Consider the following 14,529-nt stretch of genomic DNA (forward strand, 5'->3'; position numbering starts at 1 on the left):
CATATGCTAAAGAAGCAGATTAATATTCAAACGCCCAAGGGCGCTATGTATCAGAGTTCAAAATAAGCAAATGTCAAGGAAGCGCTTCAGCGCAATGTGACACAATGCCTAAGTCATCAGGTATGCAAATGCCCCCAAGAGCGCTTCAGCGCGATGTGCCCCAAATGCCAGTCGTCAATATGTAAATGTCCAAAGAGAGCTTCAGCGCGATGTGCCAAGTTGCCAAGATCAATTTGGAAAATTTTCAGACTAAAAGTTAAACATAGCTAAAACTCACCGTTGCTGAATTCCAAGCCGGTTATCACAATTACTGAGGTAACATCCTCAGCTAGTTATCTGGGTATCAGTCTGAGTGCACAGGTTGAAAACATTTTTAAACTGAATTATGAGCCCCTGCTGCAGTCAGTCATTTCGAAAACTGCGTTTTTTGTAATAGGCTCCCGATAAGTATCATTGGTCGCGGCAATATTATAAAAATGAATGTTTTGCCTACATTTTTGTATTTATTTCTGGTGATTCCACTTAGCATTTGTTTTTTAAATGCTTGGAAGGGGCAATGAGCCTGAATGTAGGCTTTTTTCTGTAAAATATTAGACCCCAACTATTATAAGCATGTAAGATTTAAGTTTATTAGGGATATTATACGCATTTGGCGGTAAATATGTGCTAAATATTATTTTCAGTTAATACACAACAAAATGCCTTTATGGGGATAATCCTCATTTCCAGGTGAATGTCATGATCCAATATGCAGGGTTTGGCTACGATTAGCGGTGGAAACTGTTGGGCAGCTTTGATGTGAATGGATTTGTTTGTTTTGTTGGGCTCCAGACTTCCTTTGAACTCCCTCATCTCTTTTTTAACATTTCTGCAGTTAAGGGACTATTTTCTATGCATGCGTAAGGCCAGCAGGAAATCCCTAATTAGTGCAATTTATCAAGGGTTTTGTGAGCACAGGATTGATGATGGGCCACTCCTGGCTACCAAGTAGAGCAAAATGCACCCCTGTGAGCTTTTACTATCAGAAATGTGTATTGCTTTGGAGATGGTGGATGTCTCTGTGCACTCTATTAATCTAAAACTACAGCATTTCAAGACCACCTGCATGCTATATTATACACCAGAGAAATTTATGAAGTGGGGTGGGAATCCTGGCGCTGATAAAACTAGCTTCCCTAAGTGCGGCTGCTCAGCTGGTGATATTCTCCACATGTTTATTACCTGCCCTGCTCTCCTGAAATTTCAGGAAGGCGTGACTCAATTAATAACAGCATGTCTTGGTTCTAAAACACAGTTCATCCCTACGGAGATAATGATGGGATATAGGATGCAGTATGATTCTGGGATAAGATGGCTGGTGTCTATAATCATTGTCTCTGCTAGTCTCTGTATTGCTAGCTCTTGGGTGTCCCCAAGCCCGCCGTGGACCATTGACTGGCGGACAGATTCGGCAAATACACAACTCCGAACAGGCTTTTGCAAGAGCAAAGGACATCTGCTTAATTAAGAAGCTTGGTTCATGTTTTGTTTCTCCTTTTACACTTTCTCTGTATGTGCAATGTTGTTCCATCCCAGTTGGGACTTTTTGTGTACCCATGTGTTTGCATCAGAGTTATTTCACAACTGTTTTGTTTTTATGCATGTCATATCCTCTTTGATTATTTCTGACTTAATAAAATAAACGTATATGGTTAAAAATAAACTAGAGCAGTGAAGTGTTTTTCCCTTACCTCCATTAGTTGAATCTCTCCAATTCCTTGAATGGTTTAGTCATTTTGGAGGCTAGAGCAATGTTAACTACAAGAATGCCACTTTGAAGAATCTCTCAGTAAACTAAAGGTTTTCTGTATAGAAAATGGTATTGAGTGTATTTCACAGTTTTTTTTGAAGTCGTTAGTCTTGATAATGCTAGTCAAAACGTAGATATTTAATGCGTCATTTTGAGGAATCCAGATGTGTTGAACTTGCTTAAAACATGTATGATGATGTGTAAAGTAAATATATGTTCAACCCTGATAAGGATCGTTGTGGTTGCTTAGCTCAACTGTGTTGTCACATATTTACTTTTATTAAAAATGCCAGTTAATTAGGAATTTCTTTATTTCCCTATACATAACTAAGACAACTGTCTTGTCCAACTAGTGTTTTTAAAGTTGTGCAAATTAGTAGGTTGTTTTTTTTTTTTTTTTTTTTTTTTTTTGGTCCTCATATCCACCATGGTTTTTGAAAGCCATTTAGAATAAGCATCAGACAAGTTTACACAGTATAGTAACTGGAAGGAATCATTTCATTCGAGAGGAGAGCCACAGATCCCGCAACTGTCTCAGCTTGAAATTCTTTTAGGCTACCAGTGGGGAGGCCTACTGCTGGGCCAGGGCCGGGATATGACCGGATACGATTGAGTTGGCACCATAGTAGTATAATCATTGGACCCGGGGGGGAAAAAAAAAAAAAAAAAAAAAAACCCGGATCTTTATTGAGACCATACAATCGAGTGCCAAAAGGTCCTTTTGCATTGGTTTCCTGATCTGGCTAGATCTATGCGTGCAGTCTGTAGCGTTGATGTCAGCCAGTCCCCGTGAGAAGGGGGGATGGAATCCTTCCATCTCCTACAGATCTCTCTTCTTGCTAAAAGGATCGTGTAGAAGACCAGGTTTCTAGCTATGTTTTTAGTTGTCCTCAGAACTCCAAAGATCACTAATGGTAAATCTATACTAATTGGGGTACCTAATGATGCCGTGAGAGTCTTACCTATGGCCTCCCAATAAGGTGTTATACGGGGACACTCAAAAAACATATGGATATCTGAGGCTGCCATCAAACCACATCTTGCACATGCCGCTGAGGTTCCTGAGGTAAATTTAGATTATCTTTGGGGGGAATAATACGCCCTGTGAAGGGTAAAGAGATGGTTTCTACGTAACCATGAGGGTTTCACCAAATTTATTAAAAGTTCGAATGAGGTAGACCAGAGTTCTTGTACGTCTTGAGTCAAAATTACATCGGCCCAAAGTTGAGTTGGTAACTCAAATTCCCCATCAGATTCATCTAGAAGGAGTCTATACCATTGTGAAATCTCATGTTTTGCTGGGGGGGTACCAACCAGGTTAGTTATTAGTTGGCTGTGCCCTCCAAGTGGAAACTTGTTGCATTTGGATTGTGGATCGTTATATGTCTGTGTCCAACTTCTGATTTGTATGTATTTAAACCTTGAAAAGGTTGGACCTATTTTGTTCTGTAAATACTCCCACGAAAGCAGATCCCCCTCATAAAAGAGATCCCCCCATTCTTTGAGGCCTGCTTCTCTCAAGGGATTGGCTAAGGAATCTTCCAACCAGGCTGGACTATCCGGCAGCCCCCAAAGTGGTGTTTTATCGCAGTAGTATCCCTGTTTAATAGGTTTAATTAGCTCAGACCAGGTTTTAGCCAAGCCATACAGGACCTTCAACTTGATCTTCTTGAAGAACTTCTGGTTGCCGAATTTAAATAAAAATCCCGTCTGACTGAGGCCTTCCCCATTTAGCATTGCCGAAAACATTAATCCTATCCCATAATCAGCAGGTTTATTTAGAAGCATTCGTATGTGAGATAGCTGAAAAGCCCACAAGTATAATTTTAAATCTGGTGCGGCTATTCCTCCCCTCTTCCAACGCCGTCTAAGCTTTTTCCAAGCTATTCTAGGTAGTTTTTTATTCCAAATGAAAGAGGTGATTTCTGATTGTATTTTGGTTATTTGAGTTTGGTTAAAGTAAAGGGGAATAGTATTAAAAAGAAAAGAAATTTTAGGCAAAATGACCATTTTCACAAGATTAGCCCTCCCTATCAAGGATAATTGCAGGTGCGACCATGCTTGCAATAATTTTCTACATTGTTTAATGATTGCTGTAATATTTACTGTGGCGAGGGTATTGATATCTTTTGTGATATTCAGGCCTAAATATCGTAGCGACTCGCTCTCCTGTATTTCCAAGGAGCTAGGGTTAGTTAGTAGGTTGTTAAACAGATTTTATTTTTGATATTGTATTGTTTGTTACTGAATGATACTTGAAAATAATGAGTAGAATATTGTGCTCACACATACATTTTATTTGTATGATCCTCCTAAATCTAATTGCTTTTTTCCCAAGTGTGTTATTGTTTTTCTTGCAGGCTCTCTATAAGTTGTGGGGTTCTAGAGAAGTGTATCCAAAAGATGTTCTTACATACACAGAGCTGGTGTTGGACACAGAGGGTCAACTTGTACAAATGAACAGGCTTCCTGGAGGAAATGAGGTATGATTATGATTATAGTTGTCAACTGCTGCATCAAAAAAATGCAAAGTTTGAGGTAAGGTCAGAAATCATGCAGTTCCTCTAGATGAGGGAATTAATAAAAAGCAATGTGTTATTTGAGTTTTCTCTTTGTAACCTTTTCTTGCAGTTCTTTTGCAGTTGGTGAATATAAAGCTGTATCTTTTGTGTGTCATTTGTTCCTGAGGTCCCCGGGGCCAGCAATACAATTTGAGAACCAATTTATTCACGGTGGGTTAATTCCCCAGGGACAGCAATGTAGCACATACATTGCTTAAAAGGCAATAGGGCTTAGAGACACATTACATTAGGACACAATGAATAGCACTCTAGCTATTGCTGGAGAAATAGAATTTATGTTAACATCTAAGTGAGAGAAACAGTTAAATTCTGATTGAAACTTCTATCCACATATTCCTGCCCTTTTTTTTTTTTTTGAAAACCTTTATTGTGCATCAAATCAGAACAAATACGGGCCTACAACCTGCCGGCCGGCCACGAAAACAGTGAAGCACCAGTGCAGCGTTACGGCGACACAGTAATATCTCTCATTGAAGCAAGCAGTAAAAAGGTTACACTGTAGTTACCGCATTACCGTGTCCCAGAATCAGTGAAGGTTAATTTTAAAAGTTTTCATTGCAACCATTAAAAGCAGGTCATATTTCTCCGTACTGATACAATTTAAGAGAAAAGAAACTAGGTCCGTGTAGGTGGGACTCACAGTAGACACCCTTACCAATCAGCACAGTTCGCAACATGCAGGTTCCAACCAGAGGATGGCCATAAGTTATGCACACCCCTAAAGAGGACGCAACATCCCAACCAATACCACGCTATCACCCATCCCCCAATATGCCTAACACGGGCCAAGAGAAAAAGAAGAAAACATATAATAGCAAAAAAGGCGCCATAGAAAGAAACACGAACTAAAATTTACCCCCCCACCCTACACACATGCGGAGGCTACGGCCTACCCCCCACCCCCTAGCAGAGTGTTTGTCTCCCCATAACCCGAAATATAGCAAGAGAAGAGGAAATTGAGAAGGAGAAAAAGAAAGGGAAAAAGATGAAAGAAGAAAGAGTACAGTTCACCTAGAGAAAGAGTTCCGTTAGGAAGAAAAAGGAAGGAGTATAAATCACATAAGACCGGGGGAGGGCCGTAAGAACATGTCCAAAACCGCCAAAGTACGTTATTCCGGCCACCCTTACCCCGACCCCACCACCAATACAGTACCAACTTATGAAATCCACCGGCAGTCCATCAGTGTCCCAGCAGTACAAGGAAGACAGTTCCGAAGGGAAGGGGGACACCCTCAACCTTGCCCCTTACGATAAGATGCAGCGACGCAGTCCAACTGGATCGAAAACGACGCAGATGAAATAAGGGGATGAGGAGACCTCGTCAGGATAGGAGAATGGTCACAAACGTTCATCCAGTCCGTCGCCGAGAAAACGTTAATGATACAGGAAGCGTCGCAAGGCGATGGATCACCCCGTGCAGCCAGTCCCAACATTCGCCACCGCTCCAAGAAGGGGAAGTGCATTCCGCTAGCCGCCATTGAGGGATCTTCAAAAAATGGCGCCCGATGCCGTCTCTCCAGCCGTAAAACAGTCCCAGACATTCCGTGTTTACCCCGGGGTGTTCCCGCCAGTTCACTTGCAGGATTGGAGTCCCACGCCGTCTCCACTTCAGCGGCGACCGGGGCAGAGGGGCCACGAGGATACATCACCGGGTGTGGCGTAGCGGCCAGATGCTGCGGACTTTCACGAACAGATAGGGGGGCCGCGGACAGTATCGCGTCCATCCGACCCCCCAATTCCCCAGCGACGGTACGCAGGTCAGCCCTCAAGGCAGACAGGGCGCTCAGGATATCACATAGCCGCAATGGCTCCGAGGGGAGAGAGGGCGCAGCATTGACCCCCAGTTGGAGCAGATGTGCACAGTGTCGCTCCGCCGGTCGATAGCCTTCCTTGCCAGCAGTCCCAAATAACTCCAGCTGGTTCATAATGAAGCAAGCCCGGGCGGGGGGCGCAGGGGCAATAGTCTCTATCACCCACGCAGCAATGCTTTCCCAGATCCAGTCCCGGGTGGTCACCTTCGGAGGACGAAGGCAGGCGATAAGATGGCGCCCGTCCCTGCCCTGCAGTGAAACAAAGTAGCGGCAGAGCCGATTCAGGTCTGAGGGATTGCTACAGTGTTGCTTCTGGAGCCTCGGCGCGCAGGTCAGAGGGAGCGGCAGGCAGGGCTCCAGGATCGAGAAGCTGCTTCGGTGACACGGCAACCAGCCCCGTCCAGCAGTCCCAGGCGATCGTCGGTGCACCCGGGGCCGGGCTCACACTGAGAACAAAGACCCCGAGCCAGCCTCGCCGAGTCCGGAGGAGGTGAGGGCGTCGCGGCGCTTCCACTGCCGGGAACAGGCTTCAAAGCACAGCGGCAGGATCAGGCTCCCTTCCCGGTTCCGCCAGCGCCATGTAATCCGAGGAGTGCGTGCAGGATGTCGCGGAAACCGGGGAAGCAGTTTGGAGGTGAGCGGAGCCGAGGAGTCAGGCGGCCATCATGGTTGCTGGCCAGGCTCCTCCCCCATATTCCTGCCCTTTTGAATATTCCTCCAGGGGGTCATACTGGATCAAGAAAGCTCAAAAGCAATGTCCCTGTCCTACATTAAGTGGTGTTGTGCAAAATCACACTGATGTTGTTCTGCTCCGGAATGATGAGAGGGGCCAAATAGAAGCAACACCTGGAGCTTACTATTCTCGTCTTTGAGAAGTTTATTCTCCAATAATGTTATTTTCTAGTGTGCATGGGACAACATGTCATCTCTCAAAATGAAAAGGTTTAAACCTTGTTTTGACTGTCACGAACTATTGTCTTTGATAGATTCCCCGATTTCAGTGCCAAAGGTTGGGCGGCAGGTCTCTGACTTGCAGGGCGGCGGCAGCAGAGAATGCACTACCCCTGGCTCTACGCAGGATTGAAGACCTGTTGGCGGGTTCACCCTTGGCACTGTCTGTGCCTCTTGAACCTGCAACTAGTTCCGCACCAGTCTTGGTGCCAACTTCCATTCCAGTACCACTCTCTCTGTCTGTTTCTTTCTCATTGACGCCACTGGCTTCAGAAGAGGAGTCGATACATATAGTCGGCTCTGACTCCAAGCCGACTTCGAAATTGACCTAAACCAAGGCTGCGTCCCTTACCACATAGTTGAGTTCATACCTTGCTTCAGTTCTTTGGATCAGATTCTGATAATAACGAAGATGAAGGGAACACATTCCCCACTCAGTATGATGAGGAAAATTCATATTCATATGTGTAACTACAGAATGCCAGTCATCTAGACACTTCCCTCAGACACTTTGCTTGTTTCTTCCCCTGGTCCTGCCACTCAGGAGAGTACCTATTTTGCAATGGTCATGAGGTGTACTGCAGAGGTCCTTGACCTACAGCTACCTACAATGGAGGTGAAAGCCAACATCTTCACATTGGTACTCCTGCCTGGCCCGGCACCTACCAAACCTTTATTACCATTTAACAACCACCATCTTAAGCACTTGGGCAAAGCCATGTTCTGGTCACCCAGTTATTAGACAGCTAGCTCATCACCATAGACCAGCACTGAACGATTCTGATTTATTTATACAAAACTCTATGCCTGAGAGCTTAATGGTCCAGGTGTCCACCAGCAGAGCAACCCTACCTCATTTCTCATGATGACTCATGACCATGAGCCTAAGCATGCATTTGTCTTGTGCGTGTTTTATCCAGGTATCCTTGCATTATGGTCACTTAATGCCAGCTGCCTTCTAGACTGCTACAGTCATGCCTTATGGGATGCAGTTGGTAAAATCCTGCTGGTAGTTTGAGGACCTATGGGCGTCTTTAGCCAAAACCATACAGAATGCCAAGATGCCGCAAAATGTGTGATACTGTCTAGCCTCGACACAACAGCTTGGGTTGCACAGTGGATAGAATTGTGGTGCTCTGGTGCCACTCCTAGATAACTTCTGAAGGCTTTACTGTGTATGTCAAGCAATTTCAGTGGACTTGCCATTTGATGGCTGTAATCATTTTTGTGAAAAAGCAGTCTCAGCCTTGGAATGATTTAAGGAATGTAATACCTCCGCGCATTCCCTAATGCAGTTTGCCCTTACTAGATGATTCGTGCTGTGTCAGTATTACACCTGGGGTTTTCAATACTCGTACGCCAGATCTTTTTTTTTATTAAACCATTCTTTATTGCAGATAGTTTTCATAACATTTTTTTTCTTCCCAGCACACCCCCTCTTTAGGCTTTAATTATTGTCCTGATGATGATCCCATGTATTAAGTTTAAGGGATCGAAACGCAGTCGACTTGTTGAAACACCATATATTTAAATGTATACCGAATGTGTTATGCGTATAATGGTGTAATTGAATTTCTGTCATTCCTTAATCTTCAGAAATCGTTCACTCTTTGCCTAAAAATTCTCTCCCTTCTGCCTATCTTCTATCCTTTCACTTTGCCAATTTGTAAGTGTGAGGGCACAGGCTTGTGTCTCACTCTTTTGAATGTAAGGTATTACCTTGTTGAATTATTTTATAGTAAAAATTAGTGATCCCTGTCCGGCTGGACATATCACGTTACTCAATATAGCTCCATTGTGTCTATATTTATTTTTCATGTACCTATCTATGCATGGGACCGCTGTTGTTTGAGAAATATGTTCCCCGACTCGTTTGGGTGCCCTTGTTGTTTTTGATACCTGATGAATGATTATTCACCTCCTGGAGATTTTGCGCTCCCGGGGCATAATTAAGTTGGGGCTGGTGAAGCCTCTGCATTTGTATAGCCCAGTCCCTGCAGACTTTGGTTGTTGGCTCAGGTAGATGGCACGTGGAGCAGCCCATCACTACTCCCTCTGGTGAAGTTTGAAGATCTCCTGTCAAAACATTTACCAGGCCCTGGCCATTAATTTGGCTGCTCCGAGCTTCTTGCATAGCTGCCTTGGGCTGTGCAGTGTTGTTCACGCTCCCAAGGCCTGAGACATAGAAAGATGTACCGTTGATTTTGTTTGGCAGGGATCCGAACGTTGCCGTTGTAGTTTGAAGTTCAGTCCCTCCCAAAGCCGGAGGTATTCCCACAGGTGGATCCTGTGTCAGTGGTCCTGTTTTTTCTAAAGTATTCTTGATGCACCCCTGAGTCGTGCTTGTCCCGGTGGTTTTCGTCTTGGGTTTTGAAGCCAGATTGAAAATTGGAAAATAAGGAAGGCCTTTAGATTTGATATCGGAGATGCTAGGAGCTGCTGGCCCGTCAAAACCCACTCTTCTTTTTGCTAAACGTTGTTTCTTGGATTGTTTTTTCAATTTCTTTCTCTCCCTCCTTGACAAGGGAGGTTTCGTTGGGAGATTCGATGAAGTGTGAGCCGTATTGGATGTATTAGTGAGGTTGGGCCTCTGCGTCGCTGATTTTGTCAGTGCTGGGCTGCTCAGATCGGGGCGTTCCGGGCCCACTTGGAGGTTGCCTGAGCTGGTCCCCTGAGACAAACGGACCATGCTATTAGGGTCAGATTCAAGAGACGGGGAGGTCGGCTTTCTCCCAGATGGAGAGCCAACCAATGTTTCAGCGTCTAAGGACTCCACGAGAGAGAATGAACTTTGGAGCTCTTAGGGGAAATTCACTAATCCGTTTCCGTTGGTGCTATTCTTCACGCTGTCCAATAATGCTCCCAAGATTTCTGGGAGGGCGGAAAGTTTATTCATTTTTGGAGAGCAGGGACAGATGTTCGTTTTATCATGTAGCCCTGCAGACCTTTCAAGAAAGCTTAATCTGGAGCCCAGGTCAGACAGTGTTGAGGCCAAAGTTTGAATTAGGTCAACCTGCAGTTCCATTTTCTGAGATTGCCAAAGCATAGCTGTAGCAATTGCATCTTGCTGTATGTGGAGTGATGTCAGCGAGACCGAAATAGAATTTATAGATCCCTGGGAGACAACACACAGGTAGTTCTTGATCATCTTGCGTAATACTAGAGGAGTAGTGATGCGAGCTGAGGCCCGGTGTATGAGCAAAGGAGTCCTCAATTCGAGCTTCTAAAGAGGCCAGAAATCGCTTAGATGACAGGGAGCTTTCAAACTTTAGGCTATTTTTTAGCGGTGGAAAGTCCTTCTGAGTGATTTGGAGGGGATCCGAACCTGGGGTGCATTGTGATGTGGACTTAGGAGTCATATCTACCTCATTGTGGTTGTCATCATATTTTGGAGGGGTAGATGGCGCTCTGCCGTGAACTTGTACTTGGACTTGTAGCTTGGCCGCCGAGTTTATTGTAGTCGTGTTTGCAGTAAGAGTTGTAGAGTTTGGGTCCAAGACTAAGGCTGTTTGGTTCCCCAAACCAGTAGGAGATGCACTTGGAGAAGCAGTGGTGGTAGTCTGTGACGTTATTGCAACATCCTGGGAGAGCGGACTTAACTGGAGGTGCTCAGATAAAACCAGAGCGTTAGGCGATGATAAATGAGAATTTTCCAAAAGTAAACTTTTGAGGTGAACAGGGCTAGAATCGGAGTATTTATCCTGACCCATGGTGTCTGCGTTTGTTTCCTTATCCTGCTGGGATGTTGCGGTGGAGGAAGAGCCTGTTTGAAACCTTGTTTGAGGAGCAGTGTCAAAAAAGTCACTAATCCGGAGTTGCGACAATGAGCCACCAGTTTGAGGGGATTTGACCTGGTGTGCGGGCAACTGCTGCTGGTTGGCCTCCGGGGAGACGACACGTAAGACTGTGCCCTTTCTCTTGGGCAGTTTCCTAAGCGGTTTAGAAGTCTCCATTGCAATTCCGCGAGTGTTACAGCTCCTTGGTGCCCTCCTGGTGCCCTCTGGGAACTGTGGCGGCACAAGACTGATGAAACAAGAGCTGCAGGCACCACAAGCCACCACAAGCCACCAGGTGATAGGCCTGCGACCGCCCAGGAATAGCACGTCAGAGTTACCAGCAACGGTGCAAAGAAATCCTCCAGTAGCCTCACCGCTCCGACCCTCCGGGCCTGCGGCTGATCCTGTCCAGGACTTGGACGGGCTAGGACACGACTGAGCATACACTCTGCCTTAAAACCCGCCGCCTTCGGACTACAGCCCACGGCTTGCAATCCACAGCTGAGTCGCCTTCTCTGGCGTACAGCTCTCTGCTGCCCTCTGCTGAACCAAAGTGTTTGTGGCCACTACAATCAGTTAATCAGCCAATCCAATACTGATATTTATGTAGAAGATCCTGTTTCTGTAATTATTAAACTAGAGCCGAAGACTTATTATGCGCTGTAGTTTACAGCTCTGAGAGCAGATAAAGTTCTTCACTGGGTCACTTCCGGGCCGATCCCGGGCCCCCGCCAGCAGCCATGCCGATCCGCGGGTGATAGCAGAGCAGATGGGCCGCCGTGGGCCCGGGGCTGCAACCGGGCAATGGCAGTCCTCTGGGCACTACTCTCGGACCTCCGCGACCCTTTGCGGCTTTCACGACTCACCGGGGCTCACAGGAGCTCACGGGCTCACTGGTTTGTCCGCCGCCGCTCGCCGCACTCCCCGGACTCCTTCCCACCTCCTCCTCCTCCAGTGGGGGGGGGTTTCGGAGCTTGGCGTGGCGTGGCTACGGTAAAGCGCGGTGCTTGCTGCTGCTCTCCGCTTCGTGAGATGGTGGACTGGCTCTCCGGCTTACGGCTCTCTACTGCCCTCTCTCGCACAGAGAGTTGGAAAAATGGTCATATCAATGTATCCATTTGGATTTCCTTGGATGCCTTTGAAGTGGTTCTAAGATATATAAAAGATTCCGGTTTCTGAGTCTAGGTAATAGACTACCGACAATCAGCTCCTGGAACATCTTGAAAAAATCTAAACTTCTGATTGACTTGTAAACTTTATATAAAGTTAGGCTTTCCTGTTTTCAGTTTCTATTTTTGGTAAATTCTGGTGTTTTTTTCCAGTGTTTTCGAGTGATTTCAATACCTTAAAAGAAACTGTGGTTATCAGTGGTTACACATTTTCGCACCATTAAAAATGGCAGCCACAGTGTTTTTCCTGTGTTTATGGAACGTCTTGCTTTTATTATTGCATGCTTTCTGCACTGATAGCGCATGGCGGATAGAGGCAGTGTTCCTGAGTGTGTTTGTGGTATGGCGCAGTTAGCAGCTACCTCTTTTAACGTGGAATCCTTTTAACTTCTGGGGTACTGTTTCTCTTTTTTTTTAAAAACGTGTGAAGGGCTTGGGTGCATCTGACATCTTACCTGCGCTCAATTTCTGGTCTTCCTGCCTCGGTCCGACGCGGTGGTTTCACCGTTGTGCGGAGAGCGGGGAAGACAGAGCCAGGCACTTCCGGCTGGGGCGGGCAGCGCTCTAGTTGTTGGGAGAGCTCGCATTTAATTTCAGCCTGCCTCTGCGGCCGTACTGCTGATCGAGGGACAGTGGCAGTGTTCCTGAGTCAGTTTGTGGTACGCGCAGTTAGCAGCTACCTCTTTTAACTTGGAATCCTTTTAACTTCTGGGGTACTGTTTCTGTTTTTAAAAAACGTGTGAGGGGCTTGGGTGCATCTGACATCTTACCTGCGCTTGATTTCTAGTCTTCCTGCCTCGGTCCGACACAGTGGTTTCACCATTGCGCGGAGGGCGGGGAAGACAGAGCCAGGTACTTCCGGGTGGGGCGGGCAGTGCTCTAGTTGTTGGGAGAGCTCGCATTTAAATTCAGCTAGCCACTGCGGGCGCGCAGCGGGCGCGCCACTGCGCGCCAAAGGCAGGCCAAGCGCGGTGGAGAGTGGAACAGGGTGAAAATAGTGACTGCACCTGAGGAGGCGCCCATGAAGTAGCGGACGGCCCAAGCTGTGTGGCAGACGCTCCCGCCCAGCGGAGGAACAACGCTGTAGCCTGAGCAGGGGAGCCGAGTGCAGCAAGAGGGCGACCAGAGGCACGGGGAGCCCTGTGGCATCGCAGAGGCTCTAGACGGACGCGGGATGATTTCCTCCTCCACAGGCCCTTTTCGAAGACGACATGCCCGATAACCCAGATTGCAGCCGAGGTAAAGTGGCATAGGAGGAGCAACTGAACACTCTGATGTAAGGAGGAAGTATGACACCTCCCTGTGAGGACACACTTATGGCGAGAAGCGGGCTGGGGGTGCTGGGCCTTGACCCTGGCCAAGCACCGAGAGAATGATTGAACTGCGGGAGGCTGGCGCCCTGCGGTGGTAATTACTCCGCAAACCTGGTGCCCGAGACCTGAAGCGGAGGGAATTTTGTGTTGGCCGGCCACGCACGTATCACAGGGCCCCAGTGTTGCCAACAAAGGGGGAAGGGAAGCCGGCCTCAGGAGAGAACACCGAGAAGAGCTTGAGCTACGCTCCCAACGAGTGGCAGGTCAAAGAGGGAATTCTCTCCCACCCCCCCGGGCAAGAGAGAGCCAGAGCTACACCCTTTTGAGTGGGACGGATCTTATTGTGGCCTGGGATCATGAGGGGGAGAAGCTAAAGAAGGGCAACTGAACACTGCTGGGAGACCCAGGTGAGCTCAGAACCATACCTAGGGAACACTGAGAGGACACCGGGAGGAGATTGAATTGCGAGAGGACACTTAGTAGGCAAACCTAGGGTCCAAGACTAGGAAGGAGGGCGGAAACCCAAAGCTGCCACGGTTGTGAGGAGATTTGGCGGCGATCAGCTGCGCACTTGCCACTGGGCCTTGGAGAGTGCAAGGGGGTAGCCGAAGGCACCATAGGAGAGTGTACTGCGCAGTGCCTGAAAACGGACCTGAGGAGCGGCAAGTTGAAGAGAGAATTTTAGTGTTGGAAATAAGACTTGCTACTTGGGGGAGAGGTGCGGCGATGCCAGCGGGCAATCGAGCATATCGGCAGATCAGACCGGCACAGAGACCCCAGATGTAAGCCCCTTGGTCGGCTTAACAGCTAACCGAGCTAACCTAGAGGTGGCGGGGCAGAGACACGGGTGAGAGGGGAGCGGCTGCAGGTAGAGGCACAGTCTGCTTCTGTTGGAGTGGCAGAGGAACCACCAACGTGATAGTAAACCTCACTGAGCACATCAGGAGCAATTAAACAGTGCTACGCAATGGCAAAAGACCTCAGAAGGTAAAGGCCTAGCTGGGGCTGAACACTTGGGTGTGAGGAAGTGCTGGTCGAACGGGCTGACACCCCTGGAATATCCCAAAACCAAGTCAGAGAAAAGGGGCCAACTATGGCCAAGGAGAAGGATCACAAGCCCCAAAGACCGGGAAAGACG

At 47.2% G+C, this 14,529-nt stretch overlaps 1 protein-coding gene across 2 annotated transcripts in view; it reads left to right on the plus strand.

Moving 5' to 3' along the window:
* ACACB (acetyl-CoA carboxylase beta) overlaps positions 1-14,529 on the plus strand; it is a 1,895,698-nt gene that overhangs the window by 979,057 nt on the left and 902,112 nt on the right. For both annotated transcript variants that reach the window (XM_086943101.1, XM_086943102.1), the window contains one exon: positions 4,150-4,272. In XM_086943101.1, the coding sequence (XP_086799227.1) occupies positions 4,150-4,272 (123 nt within the window). The remainder of the gene's footprint in view (positions 1-4,149; positions 4,273-14,529) is intronic.

The sequence above is a fragment of the Lissotriton vulgaris genome, chromosome 11 (genome assembly GCF_964263255.1).
Source record: "Lissotriton vulgaris chromosome 11, aLisVul1.2, whole genome shotgun sequence".
Lineage (NCBI taxonomy): Eukaryota > Metazoa > Chordata > Amphibia > Caudata > Salamandridae > Lissotriton > Lissotriton vulgaris.